Source organism: Lepidothrix coronata, unplaced genomic scaffold (assembly GCF_001604755.1).
Source record: "Lepidothrix coronata isolate B3197 unplaced genomic scaffold, Lepidothrix_coronata-1.0 Scaffold12, whole genome shotgun sequence".
NCBI classification, from domain to species: Eukaryota; Metazoa; Chordata; class Aves; order Passeriformes; family Pipridae; genus Lepidothrix; species Lepidothrix coronata.
The window spans coordinates 2,079,668-2,098,575 of NW_016690192.1; the positions used below are offsets into that span (position 1 = coordinate 2,079,668).

General features: G+C 38.9%; 2 protein-coding genes across 8 annotated transcripts in view; both read right to left on the minus strand.

The window, feature by feature from the left end:
* TTC39A (tetratricopeptide repeat domain 39A) overlaps positions 1–4,262 on the minus strand; it is a 45,139-nt gene extending 40,877 nt beyond the window's left edge. The window contains exon 1 of the mRNA XM_017805729.1: positions 4,141–4,262. Within this exon, the coding sequence (XP_017661218.1) occupies positions 4,141–4,175 (35 nt within the window). The 5' untranslated portion in view covers positions 4,176–4,262. The remainder of the gene's footprint in view (positions 1–4,140) is intronic.
* A 4,725-nt stretch (positions 4,263–8,987) lies between these two features.
* Positions 8,988–18,908, minus strand: part of EPS15 (epidermal growth factor receptor pathway substrate 15) — a 69,867-nt gene continuing 59,946 nt past the window's right edge. For 5 of the 7 annotated variants that reach the window (XM_017805384.1, XM_017805382.1, XM_017805383.1 and 2 more), the window contains 5 exons: positions 17,643–17,712; positions 16,357–16,433; positions 15,676–15,838; positions 12,794–12,972; positions 8,988–10,879 (listed from right to left, as the gene is read on the minus strand). In XM_017805384.1, the coding sequence (XP_017660873.1) occupies positions 10,733–10,879; positions 12,794–12,972; positions 15,676–15,838; positions 16,357–16,433; positions 17,643–17,712 (636 nt within the window). In that variant the 3' untranslated portion in view covers positions 8,988–10,732. Of the gene's footprint in view, positions 10,880–12,185; positions 12,237–12,793; positions 12,973–15,675; positions 15,839–16,356; positions 16,434–17,642; positions 17,713–18,908 lie in introns of all 7 variants that reach the window. The other 2 variants (XM_017805389.1, XM_017805388.1) reach the window with 2 other exon arrangements.

The following is an 18,908-nucleotide window of genomic DNA, read 5'->3' on the forward strand; positions in this document are numbered from 1 at the left end:
CAGTTGGTATTTCAAGTTGTACATGGAGTAGGACACCATTTATTTTTGAGGTTAACTCAGCTCTCAGACCACTGAGTTATTGATGCCTCAGCAATGTCAAAGGTCTTTTGCTAAGAAGATACTCAAGCTTTTGGCCCTTCTGTTCCAGCAAAGGCTCACAAAGCAAAGGGATGTGGCAAAGCAGACAAGTGAGCAGCAAAGAGACAAGGGAATTGGCAGACTTGTTCTGCCCTTGGTCCCACCATGATTAACTTGGACCAAGCAGGATCTAGGTTGCAATACATTCACAATTCTCATCCTGTATTTGAACAGGCAAACAATGCAATAAATTCATTAAGATAGGTTTGTTCAGACAAATAAAAAGAATTGGCGTAATTTCTGCAGTTCCCTTTCCTTGTTGTACTAGCAGGACTGCTCACAGAGGGCTCCATGCACCACCATGAGTGATTACTTCCAGTTAGTAGAGCTGCCTGCATCATATAGAATGAAAAAGACACACAATATACTCTGGCAAATTACACATTATCAACCCAAGCATCCTGCAAACCGCACTAACCTAACCAGAACGTACAAATTAAAAATTACCTCACACAGGGTCAACACTGAAATAAAACAAATACACTCTGCATTTACAGGATAGCTGCAATTAAGAGTAAATTTTAATCAGAAATCAGACTACATTAATACTTAGCAAGCTTTAACAGCTCTTCTTTTTCAACTCAAATGCTCTACAACCTTTGTCACTTTGAAGGTCACATGATTCATATCATGCCTCTTTTTTAAAAGGTCTTTAGACAACCTTACAATACCCACTTGCTCTTTTCTCCAAGTCCTCTGACTTCTCACCCTTTTATTGCCTCCAGTCAACCTACACTTCTGATATAGTTACCCTCAATTTTTAAAGGTCTAACTCTCATCTTATTAAAACTGATGAGAAATCCATAAGAGTTGCACTGGAACCACTGTCATGCAATGGTATTGAGCACATTTAGGTACCCAGGAAACAAACAAAAAAGCATGAAGGAAAAGGGAAGTTCACCCTGCCACGTTCATGGCAAGAAGCCAGAAAAAAATCTCTGAGATTTGTTTTTCTAGAGACTGCAAGATCAGGGTAGAGGTCTGTATTACTTCTGAAGTAAGACTCAGGGAGAATTTAGGGAGGGATGTTATGTAATTTCCCCTTTTGGTTGAATTCTGCATTACCTAGCAATGATAAAGGCTGACTGGTAGGTAACAGGATAGTTACCTGTGCATCTTCAGCAATTTGTAAAGTCTGGTTTGTACTTGTTTACGCTGACTTAGACTTCACTTCTTTCAGACTTCAGTGTGGTGATGAACATGGAAAAGATGAAATACACATTTTGGCACAAAAGGTATTTTCCTGCAATACTGAAGCTGAGCTGAAATGTTTATTGGTTTGGTTTTTGGTTTTGTTTGGTTGTTTGGGGTTTTTTGGTTGTTAAATCTGTGCAAAGCACAATTCCACTGCTGAACAGTACCTTAGGCTCTCATAAAAATAATATATAGGAATGACACAAAATACTTGAAAAAATAGGGGACTGTTGTTTGACTTTAATCATTGCTTTACATGACATTTCAGATTATGTTTCCTTGAGAGCTTTCAACAACCTGACTTTATACTTCAGAAGTCATCTGCAAAGCACACTTCACAGTACCTTGACCAATAACAATGCCACTTTCTCTCCAATTAAATAAAAATTCAAGCACAGCACTTCAGTGCACCTTTATAACTCTCTTGAACCTGCCTACTGAATCAATACTCAAGAACAGAATAAAAGTACTAGTAGCAAGTTGTCTTGGCACTATGCACTGCTAAAGCCATTTTTGAAGAGTTATTCTCTGGCACAATGGCTTCAAGAAGAAAATGGTTATTATTCTCTCCATTTCAGAGCACGGAAACAACTAAGCGAGCTACTTGAGGATAAAAAACCCAAGAAATAAAAACCAAAAGAAACAAGGCTGAATTTGAAGTTAGAACCAAAACAGTCTGGGATTTTTCTGTATTTTTTTCCCTTTCTGACAGGAAACGTGGATTGGTCAAAATTAAAACCTTTGATGCAGATGCAGTGAGAAGATTTCATCAGCTCAGGATGGCAATTTATTAGTTAGAGAGAAAGGTAAAACGACATGTATGTGGAAATAGCATTATTTTCCCACAAATTAGCCAAAATCCAGATATATATGTTTTCAACACTTTGTAGCACAGTAAGTGAAACATCTGAATGCCTTTAGATCCTGGTGCAGTGTCACCCTGGAATGGGAGAGCTGGTTCCAGTAGATGGAGCTCCAGAAAGGCAATGAGGACTCAAGTTCTCCAGCAGCTTCACTAACACAGACTTTCAGGACAACCTGCCCAGTCTAGACAAAATTCAGCAAACTCCTTCCTGCTTCTCAATATTTTTGCAAACATTCTTCCCCACATTCAAAACCTCCAGAAGGACAACACAACCAAAACCTGTCAGCCTGCTGCCACTGTCAGCACAAACACAACACCTGGAGGTCATTTAATGATGTAATTTAAAATCATTACTGCAAACACAGGGCCTACCTTTCCACCCTGGAGTTAAAAAAAAATACTAAAAAAATCAGTGGTCCAGTAAAGAATTATTAAGACAGAATATGGGAACAAAATTATATAAAGCTCCTAAAAAGATCACAGAATCGTAGAATGGCCTGGGTTGGAAGAGACCTTAAAGATCATCTTGTTCCAACACTCTGCCAAGGGCAGGGACACCTTCCTCCAGACCAGGTTGCTCAGAGCCCCATCCAACCTGGCCTTGAACACTTCCAGGTATGGGGTTATATATATAAATACTAACAGACATGTCATTTTGGATCATTAGCAGGTCTAACAGTCTGGATTTTAAAATCTTACAGGATTTTGCTGCTTTAAATGCCGCTAGACCACCTCCTTTGGTCTCTGTAATAACTCAAACATTATTATCAATGCCGTCAAAAATGAGCATAATTGAGTAGCTTATACAATCTAAAGTTTTCCATCATGATTTCTGCAGATGAACTAAAGTCTCGGGTTCATGTTTGCTGTTTTCAACTTAAAGATAAAGGGAAAGCATGCAGGCAGAAACAGAGCACACCACCGCTCCCAACACTCCATGAAGAACCACGAACGGACCCATTACCACTCTTCTAGAAAGCGATTTGCTGACCTCTCCACAACTGCACTCTTAAAAGCTTCTACTCCTACATAGATTATAAAGCAGATTATCACAGAAGTCTGATGTCAAATGGAAAATCCACAAAGAGACCTTTAACGCAGCCACGTCTAAAATTTAACACGCCGTCATCACCAGGGAAGAATGTTATTTACAGACTGATTCAGCTTTAGAAGAAACGATTCTCTCACACGCACACAAGGGAAGTTTATGTATTTTAGGGGCAGTGGGAGTGCACACCTGGAATGGAGAAAGTTATCCACCTGCAGCTCGTTCATGAGGGCGAGCAAGAAGGTGTTGAGTTACAGAGTAATTAATGCCAGTGTTGTGCTGTCAAGGTGTGTTGCAAGCTGTTCAAACAGGAGCTCAAGGAAAAGGATCTGGTCTTCCACGCTCTTCCACAGACATGACACGCTCTTCAACACCACTTTGAAGCCCAAAGTCAATTTGCATATAACTCCTGGAGGGCTCCTGCTCAGGAATGTAATTAGCTTAAGCTAATGCTTTTGTCTAAGGAGAAAGTAAAAGCCCTGAAAGTGCAAAAACCAGTTTGTGCCCCCGCAGTCGCTGCGGTCGGGGCGGGGTGGGGGGGTTGGTGTCAGCGAGCACACAGGTGGTCAGAGCCGGCTGCTGTGTCAGCCTGGTGGCCACAGCGGCCCGAGGGGTGGCCCGGTCCCCACCTGGGCAGCCTCAGGCCCGCGAGGATGAGACGAGGTGGCACCGACCGCCCGTCGGGAGCAGTTCAGCGGGGCCAAACTCGACTGAGCGCCCCAGACCCGGGGAACCCTCCCGCCCTCGCCCCCTGCAGCACCCGGACCCTCCTTTCGGGGTGGGCTCATCCCACCGCTCATCCCGCCCGGCACGGAGCATCCCCAGAGCGCCGGGGGAGGCGGCGCTGCCCCCCGGGGACCCCCGGCCGGGCCCCCGCCCCGCCCCAGCCCCGTACCGGGCGCCGGCGCCGCCGGCCGGGCAGGAGTCCATGGAGGCGTCGCGACGGGCAGCGGGAAGGGCGGGCAGGGCTGGCGCTGCTGCTGCTGCTGCTGCTGCTCCCGGCGGCCGCCGCAGCCGCCTCGCATGGTGTGGAGCGGCGGCAGCCGGAGCTCGGCGCATGTTCGGGCAGGGCCGGGCCGGGCCGAGGGGCCGCCCCCGCAGGTGAGCGGCTGCGGCAGCGCCCGCCCCCGCCGGGATGGGATGGGATGGGTTGGGATGGGGTGCCCCGGGGTGACGGTACCACCGCAGCGCTCGGGCGGGAGCCGGGCGTGTCGCCCCGCACCGGTGCGAAGGGCTCGGGGAAGAGCTGAGGGGAGGGCTGTGTGCTGGAATTGGAGTCGTTCATTCCCCTCTGAAGAAAGAGCAGGAGGAAAATCTCATTCCTATTTAGCCAAAGTTTTAAGTTAGCCTGAGCTCTGTACCTGCTGCCACGGCGGGATGTGCCTGGGTGCACCCCCTGACCCCAACAGAGGGGTCGGCGAGTTGTACCACAGGTGTAACACCCCACAGTGCTCACACCTCAGGTGGGTCAGGCTGTGAACAGATTATTTAATAATTTAATTTAAATTATTTAATTTGTTAATCAACATAAAATGAACAAGCAAATAAATATTTAATTTAAAAATGAAATATTTACCTCTCTTGTTAATGAAAACTTAACCCACTGAAATTGCAAGTAGATACGCAATACTGGAAAAATTGTTTTGCTTTGGCCATTACATATGTTATAATCGTATCAATCACACAACTTCGGGGTTACGGGGATAAGAGTTCAGAAAAGATTAACAAAAGAAAGGAGCCTGTGGAAGGAAATGAACAGGGGAGAGAAGGCAAAGGTATACACGGCCGAGGGAGTGGCAGGACAAACAGAAGGACTGGGTTGACATAAAGAAACAATGGGCACATTAACGGGAACAGTGGGTGTAGAAGGTTAAAAAAAGAAAGAATTTATTAGCTGCACACTGACAATGTGGCTCGTGATGTGAGGAACAAGGAGGCAGCAGGCCTGCCCCACACTCCAGTGCTCGGGGAGCAGCTGCTCCCACAGAGGAGCCAAGATAAGTGACGGGAGCACATCGACTGAGGCATGATTCCTTAGTCTGACAACAGGCAAGACGTCATGATTGCCTTAGCTAACATTTTATCTCAGTGAGTGATGGTGTAAGGAGTGGTGACAAGCACCTCAACAGAGCTGTTCCCATACACATGCTCAACCACATTTCTCAACACAAAATACCTGTTTACATAAATTTAATTTTTTGAATTGTGAAGCTCGTACGTTCCAGCTCACAGCTTTCAAATGAAGCAAAACTTCCCGTGTAGTTCTGTGCTTCAGACACAGACCATTTTCAATAGTCAGTCATTTTCATATTTAACCTCAAGAACATTTTTATTAGTAACCACCCCTGAATATACTCTAAATTGCTTTTTACAACTTTTAAGAATTCTCTGTTGTAGTGACAAAGTTAAAAAAAGCTAAAACGGACAAATCTGCATCATTAGCTTAACTGCAGTTTGAATTAGTCATTCCCTGAGGCATATTATTGTATGTTTGAGAATAGCTGTGCTTTTATATCTGACAGTAAAATAAATATTTTAAGATAAATGGATAGCATATTATGCAAAATTAGAGACTTTAAATATATGAGTATAACATTCAACAAGTACTTTATTTGCAGTTTTCAGCATTCAGGATCACTGGTTTGAACCTCAACCGAGTTATTTATTCAGTAAAAGTTATTACTAGGCCCAAAATGAGATTCATACTCCAAACTCCTCAGAACTGTTTGGAACTCAAAGACCAATGCTCTATTACAGAAGAGTATTTAAAAACAAGGTATTAATAGAACTTCAGATAAGTACAAAAAAATCTACAAGAAGGATTTTACCTAAAAATCCACTGAGTCTTTCAAAATTAGTTTTTTCTTTACAAGTGACTGCATCTGTTCATGTAGCATCCCAGGAGAGACTGCATTCTATAGAAAACAATCCTAATGACCTTCTGGCTTTGAATACAAGAAGTTCAATGCTACAGAGCAGAATAAATTATGAGTCTGGCCACACAGGAAAACCAGTCTGAGCAGATCAGGATGAGTCTGTCTGGTGCAAACCTGAGACAGCTGACAGTCTGCAGTGTTACAGGATCTCTTATTGGGACAGACCCCTGAAGCCAAAGGTAAGAATTTCTCCCTGTATTATCAGCAAACTAAATCCTCAAGCAAATACCTCGTTCAAAGCAGCACTTCTGTTAAATTCTTGATCTATTTCCAGTAATTTGTATAGTCCTGGAGTGCAACTGGCTGCTTATACCAGCAAAGAAAACACCTTATAATATCTCTCCTACCTACAGGATACCCACAAGTAAAATGGGATAAAATTCCTTTTACTCTGCACAGGATTGTCTTTCCAGATTACTGCAGTTGCACAATACACTATCAGACCCATTATCACTTAGAAAACAGGAAATGGGTTAGCATTAAGTGGTTTGGCCAAACTCATTTACTAAATCAGCAAGATAACTAGAAACAACATCCTGACCTCAAACAATGCAGCATTTTTCCCTCTATCAGCTACCTGATCACCTGCTCTAAAAACTAATGCTCTTTGTTTTCAGTTACAATCTAAGATCCAGACAGATCTCTCCATTTTAGCACAGCAGGAATTTTGAAGTATTCTGAGCAAGGAACAGCAATGCAGCTGGTGTTATTTATGTATTTTTTTGCTATGCCTGTTTCTGTAGAGGTTGTGGATGAAAATGACTGATACTACTGACCTAGACTTGATGGCTTGTCACCTGACAAATTAGAAGTTCCTTTCCATTCTTCCTGGGATAACAGTCATAGGCCAAAATTTACTGTGAAGCTTCCCACAAAAAACCCCAATGAGGAGTTCTCATACTCATCTATAGCCTATAAGCACAAAAGGAAAATATTTTTACTTTCTTTTTTCCCCTCTCCTTGACTTTTCCCCCACAGGAGAAATTCCTTACCATTACACTGTCTTCCCTCCCTTTCTTTCCAGTTCTGCAGCTTTCTTCATTTTAGTCTCAGAGCTCCCTGGAAACACAACTCTGCAGAGAATTCAAGAGGTCAGTAACACTCACATGGGCAACTAAAGCTCCACTCTACCTACCAGAAGTGCAAACTTCAAACTTGCATCAAGAAGGATCTTCAGTTTGGGAAAATTACTGTCTACTTCCAGTATGAACTGCTGACTCTTTTCTTTAATTTGACATTGCCTTTTGTTTTATAATTGCACAAGGCAAACAAATCCTCTTCCGTTCTGTCAGTATTGCAAAAACAGGTTACACGTCCATGCACACAATGGCTTCGAAGACTCCGGCTAAAGCACGACTGAAACATTCCAATACTGAACTCATAATTCTGCAAAATATTCAAATTCTGAAACAGCCAATTGAAACTTAAGTAGGTAAATGAAACTGATGACAAGTTACTGTGGAAACAACAGGAGGCAACACAGTTCCGACAGCTGGATGCTATTTCTGGAAGAGGTGACCCACAGCGGGGGCATCAGGTGGCAAAGGCCAAAGAAATAAGTAAGTCCAACATTGAGGTCCAACACAACAGCTTTTCAGTATCAAGCAGAAGGGTTTGCATTCACTGTCACATCAAATCTCCTGGCTTAAAGTCCACTGTGCTGAAGCAGATGGCTTTCTAGAGAATTCTGCTCAGCCCAGTATGTCAGTTCCTTCATTAAGCACCATTATTGCCATTGTGTTCCTTGTCAATACTTCAGAGTGATGCAACAGACTTAACATTAATCCCCTGTACACTGTCCAATACAGTTTTTAGGTTAGTGGATCCAGATAACTTGCCTTGGAATTGTAACTGTCAAGTGTCCAGTGCATCTGCCAGACATGAGATAATCTCTCTAGAGTTCAAAGGTATCCTGTGAATGCAACAGAAACTTTTATATGACAGAACATCATCATATAGGAAGTCAGACAGTGAAAAGAGGATATCAAATTGTCAAGATGATTAGCAACCATCTTCAATTTCATCAAAAAGAGTGAAATGGACTGCACACAGTTTGGAGGGGAAAGCAGGTTGAAAGTAGCACCACCAGAGGCAAAATGCATCTGAGATGGAAACTTGACAGGAGACTTAAGAGAAAAAGGATGGACAGCCCACAGATGGCTTCAAATAGCCTCAAGAATGTGTGTGAACCTGATAAAATTAATGAAGACATTACATTGCCTAATTCAACTGATATCTCATTAAAAGAAAATAGGCAAAGAGATTTGGGTCCACTTAGATGAATATATTAATTGATATATTATACTGTAACAAAAGGATCAAAGACACATGTAAATGGTTGTTGGAACTCCTAAACCTCTGACCAAGCCCTCTATGCCTTGACATAGGGGGACACATTATGCTGACAGACATATTCAAAAGGATCATATATGCTGGGTCAAATTAAAGACCCCTTGAGCCCTGTATGTTGGCAGCAGCCAGTAGAGCATGCTTCCATATTTTCACAGATAAACCTTAAGTATCTAAACATTTGGGCTCTGTAACCCCTGTGCAGGCAGAAGACTCTACTCTTGCCCCCTCCTTGGGCAAGAGTAGCCTGAATTTTCTTTGAAGCTGCCACAAGTCCTGATGAAGCAAGTGACAGCTGGGATTAGTGTGCACTTCAGCTAACCTCGAGATTCAGGCAACTTTTCTCTCTGAAAATTAACCCACTCCCACCAGGCTACAACCAGAATATCTTATATTGCATTACATTCACTTGTTGCTTTACAGCTCACAGCACCCTCTTGAAAAAATAGGCAAACAGTTCACATTTATGAATTTAAACTTTATTTCTTCATAATTACAGGCTATTGTTAGAGTTTTTAAACAAAAGGGAAGTCTATAAATAGAGGCTAATCCCACCTGAACAAAGTTGTTTAAAAAAAACAGTTAAAACTTCATAAAGTAATGCCATTTTAGCTCACAGCAGTGGTTTGTTGGTAGTCTGAGTAAAAGTACTACAGTCAGAGTCAGTAACATGAAATGTAACATCAAATGACTCAAAACTTTAAATTCCGTAAAGGAAAGCAGGAATATATATATAATATATACATATAATATCGTGTTGGTCCACTGAGTATACATTTTTAACAAAAGATAAGAAACTATGTAATCCAGTTAAGCATATGATTTGCAAGATTAGTGTACACTCATTACAAAGATGTATAAGATAAGTTATAACTATTTAATACTTGCAAAATTTTAAGTTACTTTTTTCGAGCAGGTGTTTAAACGCTCATCTCCCAGTGCAAAAGAAAAACCATCCCAGTCAGGTTACTCATTTTTCCTGAAAAACTGAAACCCCTCAAACTCATGCAACAGCAGCATTGATAGGTAATGGGAAGAGCTTAAATATACTGAAACATGGCTGAGTTCTCCCCGTTTGCCCCAGTGCTTTGTGTTGAAACACTTCAATTTCCTCAAAAGAAATACCACAGATTAAAAGTGCAAGGAAAAAAAAAACCCTCTAGATGTTTATGCTGCTGCCATTGATTTTTCTTAGACAGGGCACAAGATTATTCTTTTTGGAATTATTTTAATGAAACTGATTTTCCAAATAGAATTCTTTCAAAATGAACAATAAGTTATTTCCATTAAGTTATTTTCATTAACATTCTATCAATCCTACTCTGACTCAGTGACCATTCAGAAATCATTCAGTTTAAGGTGCAACTATCAGTTGGCATTCAATAAATTACATATACAGAAAACACTGTTGTTAAAAAAAAAATAGAAATCAGACTACCAGTTTTTTCTTTCTATTCTCAATCCTATTTCAAATGGAACTTATTAACTTGCCAGTTCAGCTGCATATTTAACAGGCAAAAGTGGCTCAAATAGCAGTGGGGTCTCACAATTTGACAGTCACCTTAGCCAACAGCAAATGCACATGAATCTTCAGCTTAATTGCCTTATAAAACAAAATAACAGGTCTGTCTTAAAACCTGTGACCATGCAAGTAAAAGCAAAGAAGGTTTCAGAAAGACACGTTCTTTCTGATGTAGACTCCATGAAGATAACGTCAAATCCAACGTAAAATCTTCAGTGAGGAGAAAAATCTATGTGCATACATATAAAATAAAGCACTCCACAACTCTGGCATTACTCTTTAGAAGGATGAAAGGTTTGCAATGACTAACTGCTTGATGGGAGACAGTCAGCCACGACACAGAATAATTGCTGTGTTCGCTTTATGCTCAATTACCAACTGCTGATAGATTACAGTCAAACCACAATCTCTCTATCTGCATTTTAAACTGATTTGCTTTCAGCTGGGAAAAGTACTTTGTTCTCCTGAAAACTTCAGAGAAATTAAATGCTAAACTTAACAGTTATTCAAACAGTAACCAAAAGGATTGAATTTAGCAGAAACATTCACATCACTTTCAGAAATTTAAAACCTTTCATAGTTTCTTGTATATATGCATTTTCTGATTAACATTTAAATAGGTTAGGTATTCAGGAAAAGGGACAAAACAGTTTACGTGAGATAAAATCTTATTCTAAACTTCATGCTTCTGATATTTCAGATTTACTGAGTGCAATAGCCAGTTCCAAGTCTTCTTGCTCTTGCTGTTTTAGTCTTGCCAATCTTTCTTTCTCTTCTCTCTCACTTTCTCTCTTAGCCCATTCAATCATGTCTTCCTCAGTAGAATACTGCATTTTGAAAAGACAAAATAAACCAGATTAATAACACAGAGACAACTATGAGTGTCCAAGCCCTTGGTTTAAGCAACAATTAGAGTTTTTCAATAATTGTATGTATTCTAATCTTCAAAATATTACTTGTTTTTAGTTGAAATAACATTATTAAGATTGGCTTAGTCTAAGGTTTAAGAACTGCATTCAAGCCATCCAACTGATGTATTTTAATGAAATATGCCATGTGTCAAAATTCAGTATTAAGTTTCAAAAATGTTACCGAGCAGAAAGTGCTATAATTCAAATACAGTTTTATTTTGGATTAAAAAAAAACAGTCTATACAAAAAACCATAAATAAATCAGAACATTTTGCAAAACACACCCCTATTCACAGTATTAGGCCATTCTGATTTACCTTGCTTTCATTAGGGATGATTTTTCCAGGTGACAATAACTACAAAAATTTAGCTGTAGACTGACTGTTTCTAAATGTGTACATGAAAAATACTTCTGCCAAGAAGCAGTAAAATAATAAGGTAACTGTACAGTTAGAAAGCTTAGTAGTCACATAGAGAAAGGTCAGCATGATATGAGAGGGAAAAAAAAGAGATTATTTCCATGTATAGTGATGTGAACGGAATGTGAACTAAATATCTGCGGTACAATGATGATAAATTAGAGCCAGTTAATCTTAAATAGAGTTCAAGTAATTTAAATAAATTTACATTAAATAAAATACAAAAGATTATGCTAAAGTTTGTTTCTAGTAAACATGCAGAAAAACTAAGAAGTAGGTGAAGTCCATGTGTTCATGAATGTCCCAACATTAACTCTGAAAGGGTTATCATATCATACTCCAGCTACTCTTTGCTTTGAGATGCTTCTCTGGGAAATAAATGTAGAAACACTTAAGTTTTCTCCACAGTTCACTCAATATTTTCAGTAATTGCAGCTCGGAAAGAATATTTTTTCCTTCACAAAGATAATGAACATTTTTTACTTTCTCTATACGGTCTCCTCCAAATTGGCTTCTCAGTCCCTCTAACTAATACCACAGATCAACAACCACATTTCAGAAATTATCATGCTACAAGACACACCAACCAGTGCAAGTCTATTTTGAGAGCCTGACAATCCTCAGTTTACTTCAATCAAGCACATAGTTTATTAGGCCTGAACAGAAAAAAAGCAGTATGGTCAAGATACCGTAAATGCAAATTGCATTTAACAGGTATCAGGCTTGAAAGTGAGAGGATGCCTTTCAAAACTCCTACTTGCAAAAGCTCAAAAGAAAAAAATAATATATAGGCATGCACAAACCTTTAGATTTGCTTCTACTGCTTGGACACCACGACTTCTATGAAATGAATTCTGGTTATAAAGAGACACTTACTACTTTTTACTTAATTGAACATCAGTCTGGAATTTACTAGCCACTCAAAACTCAACAAATTATATTTCATTAATATACACTGTTAAGAGGCTGTTTATCAATATTTCAGTACATTAAAATTACGACCAAACAGTTCAGTGACAGCTAAACTAAAATCACATTTTGCTTTACTTTTAATTGGATAGTTAACAGTGTGCTTGTTATAGACATATAATTTTATCAGCACATGCTGATAAAATGGATAATCCCCAGAACATAGATATTTTTAAACTCCTATTTTCTAACAGCTAGGAGGCCTCCATGAAAAAAAACTCATAAAAACAATGCAATTTAAACATCAGCTATAACATTTTGCAGTACTTTGTTTTAGGACAGCCTCAGCTGTAAACGAAATGTAAACACTGTTTTAACTGGAAGCAATATCCCTTTTGTACATGGGATATGTTTTAATGCTTTAAATTAGACTGAAAACTTCAGTGTGAACATTTCAAAGCTGCCATTATGCTGAAACAAATGTAAAAAAGTGTTTACTCACAGTACTGAAGTTTGCAAAATTGTTGGGGTCAGCCTCTTTACTGATGCTGGTGGGAGCAAATGGATCACAGAATAGATTTGCTTCTTGTTCTTTGGGAATGTCTGGGGTGGGGAAAGGCTGAAATGGATCGCTCGGTTTAAAGGAATCTGAAGAGTCTATTTGATTGATAGGTCTTTTCCCTTAGATTAAAATGAATTTAAAATGAATTTAGGATAGCAGGTAATAACATGCCAAAACTTGTAAAAAAAAAACCAAAACAACCACAATTCAAAAGCTACTTGGGATGCAACCTCTTCCCATGAACTAGTGGAGTTGTAATTTCAGAGGAAGGGTTGACAGTTTAAAAAATGAGGGTCCATAGTTTCTGAAAGAGTAATCAGGTAAAAAGGAACACATGTATGTTAATGATTCAGGAACACAATTATATTTGAATTATTTTGGCAAAAGAATTTCTAACAGTTTTGAGCATCTATTCTATCAGCACAGTATTTTTTTCTGCTGATCAACTGTCTGTGATCATTCCAGCATTTTTTTATTATTTGTTTGGATGAAGTTAACATAATTTCATTCAGAGACCAGAAATTTATTATCATATATCTCAGTCCTCAAAACTCCATGTCCTCTCACTATGCTAACACCAGGAATGAAAGAGTATCACAACAGACAATCACAGGCTGAATTATCTTGTTAATTCTTGCTCAAGTAGCTGCAAATAAACAGAATCAGGAACAAGCTCCCACTTAGGTTGTTCTTTTTTCAACTTAACCCCAGTCAGGTTTCAACACCTTTGAGGACATTAACCCAAAGAGTTCCAAGAACAGTTGAGCTGAATTTCATCCTACCATTCTCTCTGTATGTTACCGTTTACAGAAGAGGTTTCAGTGCAGTTTCTTGAATTCTGCTCTCAAGTTCTGCAAGTGATTCCAGCACTAACAGTGGCTGTATTTTAAAAGTTGCTTCTGTTGCCATTTTTGATTAAAACTCAGAATTGAACCAAAATGCTTATTATTTTGCATATCACTGTTCCAAGTTAGTCTGAAAATTCTTTCATAAGACCAAAAGAGATTTTAATTTGGATTTAAAGAATACCCCCTTGGGAATGTATGATTTACTTAGACACTTCCCAGATAACCTTGCCATGATAGATCTCACTCACTGATGATGTTCTATCTATAACTGATGGTGACATTGTGGCTGCCCCATCCCTGGAAGTGTTCAGGATCAGGCTGGATGGGGCTTTGAAGAAATCTGGTGTAGTGGAAGTTGTCCCTGCCCTTGGCAGTGGGGGTGGAACAAGATGATCTTTATGGTCCCTTCCGACTCAAACCATTCTGTGATTCTATGATTCTATTACTGGCAAAAAAATACATCTTTCTTGAATGATGTGGGAGAAGCACTCCAAATGACATCCAGGGAATTTTATTTCTGCACAGGAAAGATTAATTATTGTAAGAATATAAAATATACAATCTCTAAATCTTCCCCAAAATCAAGAAATGGAGGTGCTTATCAGTACCTAGAGAGGCAACAGAATTCAGAGGCAACAACCCTTCTACACATTTTCCTGTAGCATAAAGAATTAAGAGGAAGATTTTTAGGCATTTCTTTGAAAAAGCATAAAAAAGGGAATAATTAAAGCACAAAAAGGGAATAATTAGGAATAAATACACTTAAGCATCTCCATTTTTTATTTCCATTAGGAAATCAATTTATTTGAAATGGTTATCAAGATAACCACATATTTAATTGTGCATATCAAAACAGGCTACTTTAGTAATCTACTGTTAAGGATGCTGCTGTTCTGCCCCTAGAAGCTTGAATTCCAAAAGTGCACCACGTCACAGCCATTCCCATACAACCAAGTCAGAAATCCTTTTTCTGTTTAAATAAGGACCAATATCAAACATTCAAATATCATCACTTGCCATGTCAGCTGTTTTAATATTATTTACAATGAAACCGATGACTTGCAAGGCATTGGATGAACCAGATCTCACACCAGCTTTAGAAACTAAACACATGAATTTAAAATTCAGTATTAACACTCCTATATCTATGTTCTGCTTTTGAGGAAAATGGAATACTTGTTTAAGTTTCATGCTACAGTTTTCCAAAACACCTTAAAATTCATCCATAGAGTGTAATAGTGGAAAAAAAGGATGCAGTAGAGTTTTTAAAGACAATGAAACAGAGGACAGAAACTTAAAAAGGAATACTAGTAACATACTAGTAACATGTTTTCCTATCTTAGCAAAAAAAACTGAGTGTGAGGAGTCCATTGTAACATGAGGTTGTTGCAACTACAAGGTGTTATCTTTGATAATCATGGTCTTTTCTGGATAGCAGAATGGTTTGTGCCATGGAGTATCCCAGAGGACTCCACTACCACTGAAAACAGCCCAGGAAACTTGGGTTTATTACTGTTACTGCTAGAGACCTCTGGCAAGGCCACCTGGAAAAAGTTAATCTAAAAAGCTGAGCCAGTCATTTAACTCTATTTAATTAATTTTGCATTAAACATGGAGGTTTTGCTACAGATAAAACACAATAAATTCTCACTTTGAACATAGTTTAATGCAAGATTCACAGTGTATCACATCAGTAACCTTTTAATTTACAGCTATGCTGTGTTCTGGCACATACTCGTAGTAAGTTTTCTTTTTTTCTGTTTTCTAAATCCTTTTGTCTCTTCAAACAAACAATGATCCCAAACACCATGCAAAATTTAACTCTGAGGAACTGACCAACAGGTCAGGAACGGACCTGTTCCGCATCTTGTTCGTTCATTTTAGATTCAGACCCTTCACCATCCCCTCGTTGTTACTGTCCCACTGCCAACACTCAGCAGCTGATTGTAAACCCTTCTCCCTGTCAGCTCTTACCAGGTGGTGGTGGACAGGGCCTGGTGGGAGTTCCTGTCTTAGGGGGCAGTGCAGGAGGAACATCCTCATTTTTAGCTGGTGGTTCCTCAAATAAGTTTTTAGTTATGATCACGCTGCTGACAGAGCCTGATGTGGAAGAGCTAAAAGGATCCTCATTGTTGGCCTTCAACAAAGAAAACAGCGACATACACGTTCTCAGTGCAATGCTACTATACACTTTCTTCAAGAATGCAATATTAATTCAGAACTGAAAGTCTGGGCTAAGACAAAAGAGAATACTTTTGTTTGTTTTTACACATATCATCCACATACTCCAGAAGGTTGAAAATGAAGAAAAATCAGGAATGGTTAGTGTGTACAGCAATATAAAGCAGAATGCAGCTAAATATTCAAAAGTAATACTTCTGCAGCTAAGCTCAGCAAATTTAAAAATAAATACATAAATTATAGTATCACTCAAAAAAGAGAAAATACTTATAAAGCCACAAAGATTACACTGCATTCTTCACAGTGGAACTGCAGGACAAGAGAATTTACTACCAAGGCCTCTTTTTCAAGAAAGTCAGCCTTTATAAATTTAGTGGTGGCAAAACTGTAATGAAATTGTTGGTAGAGAGTGTAAGCTCTGTCTTGTCACTGCAGTTTCATGCATTTTCTGTGGTAGTAGCAGCTTCACATTACCTTTGACAGCGTGCTGAAGTCAGCAAAGCCACCTTCAAAGGATTCGCTTCCAAACAGGGAGGCAAAGGGGTCTGTAGCTAAATACACACAAATCAAGCACACAGAATGATATTAAAAGCTAAACATGAAAGACACTGGAAAAAAAATCCCACTACAAAATAGCAACTGTTACATAGTTTGCAACATAAACTAATTCAAGTGAAGTATTTTATGAGGTGAGCACTTCAGGTTATTAAGTAGCTTTTACAAAAACTCTGAGTGTCAGCTTCCAATTGTGAATAACAAATCTCCTGAACAGGGAGTAATTCAAAAGAAATACTGGTATTCTTTTTTCCTACGTTAAAAAAAGTTAAATTCCACTGAAAGTATAAGATAACTATACTACTGGATGTTCTCCTGAGATACATGTATGTACACACACAAAGGGATTTTTTGTGTGCATGCACCCATAAATATACATATATATATATATATATATATATGTATATGTATATGTGAACGTGAACAAGAGCTCACTTCTGACTGCAAGTCCACTCATGGAATCAAGTATCTGAACCTCTTATCTCAATCTAATTCAGCAGTACTCTTTCATTCTCATGTGCCTCAAAATACATTAGAACTGCTATTCTACTGTAGAGCAGGAAGTGCCATACTCACTTCTGCACCTCTAGGAAACACCTTCTTCCCCTACAATTAAACTGAACAGGTTTACAATACAAAATCACATGTGGATTCATGTTGTGGATTATCACTTGTCAGTGCAGCTTGGGAAAACAGGAGACAAGAGTCTTCCCTAGAACATTTTTAGCCCTCAGACGAGACAAGGTTGTAGCAAAACAAAAGGAGCAAACTGTAGCAGTAAAAATTCTTGATGAAGCAGTTACTCTATCCCACATCTCCTCTCATAGTACAAAGTTATCTTGTATGTTACTTAGAAAGTACCAAGAAACCTCTGAAAACAACTCTAGTGGGAAGCAGTGTGAACCATCCAAATAGTCCAAATACTTAAATCAAGATTTTGTACCAGCTTTAGGTAAAGCAGAGGAACGTTTTTTGTGGAATCAGTCTTCAGTGACACAGGCTACAGATAAAGACTCAGTTCTGGTTTATAAAAATTCCCCTCTGCAAACTGGCACCTTATGTCACACTTTATAGGAAAATTCAGAAAACACAAAAAATCCCTAAAATGCTTTGTTGCAAATTCAGTTAAAAGACTAAAAACAAAAGTACGTAAAAGCAAATAAAAATAAACCCCAAGAAGTCTGATGTGTATAATCTACTTTTACCTAGATCATTTGATGTAGTAACAGTTGTTCCACCAGGAGCAAAAGGGTCATTCTTCTTTGATATCTCTGTCTAAAATAAAAAATTCCTTTGGAGGGAAATTTGTTTTTCAGCTTAAAAGATTCCTCAATCTAAGAATACAATCACGTTTATTTTAGCTTAGAAGTTTTAAGATAAAACATTCTGGAAGCAGCTTTTATCAGCATCAGAAAACCAGTCTGTTAACAGAAACTCCTCCTCACCGTTTTGATTACTTCTTTCAGAGGATGGAAAAAAGGTACAATATGTGCAACATACTTGGTAACAACTAATGCAAGAGTTAAGAATATCTACCACTCATTTTAGTCTCAGATTTCTACAATCAGAGCTATCTTCATGAAGATACAACTACAAGATAACAACACTCCAGAGGTGTGTGGTAAAGCATTTAGGATGAATGCATCATTTCAGTGCAGAGGTACAGATCTCAAGAATCCACTGGTAATCCCACAGCTCTGATCTCCTTTTTTTTTTTTTCCCCTCTTTTGTACTTCACTTATTATCAGACTGTAATATGACCAAGAATTGGTTATATTAGAATATCAAGACTTTGAAAAGGAGAGTGGGCCAAGTATTGAAGATTCTTGAAACCTAATTTTCCAGGTTAGAGGTGTAGGCCGTGGTGTGTAATGTGACCTTGAGATCTGCATAACGTGCACACCATGGGGAGGGACAGGACCACCACTGTCAGGTGCAGGGATTTCTCACCCTCATGGCTGCTGTGGGTGCACTTATCTTGCTTTCTAATCAACATGTATCTACATTTTATATATGTCTATGCATATTTTATACACACACAAAGTTGGAAGTGAGGTATGAACAGAAACACCAGTGAGAAGGAAAGGAGATGGCAAAAGAATGGAGACAAACAATGACATGAAGAATTTTAGCTGCTGAGATTGTCTATCAGCTTTAAATATTATATATTCAACAAGTTCTAGTTTGCACCAGAGAGGGTATTATGCCCAACTCTACCTTATCAAAGGCTCAAGACTATTCAATAACTGCTCAGCTATAATGTGGACAGCTAAAAGTTACATTGAAGTACACCTGAAAGAGGTACATTCAGTAAGAAGCTCCACATTATGAGAGGGCTTCAGTGACACTCATTAGAAAACCCCCCAAAAAAACCAAACATACAGCTACAGAATCATGTGGCTTTTCCACAAGGAAACCCCGTACCACATCAGATTTCAGATAAAATACAGAATATACTTCTTGATCCTGTC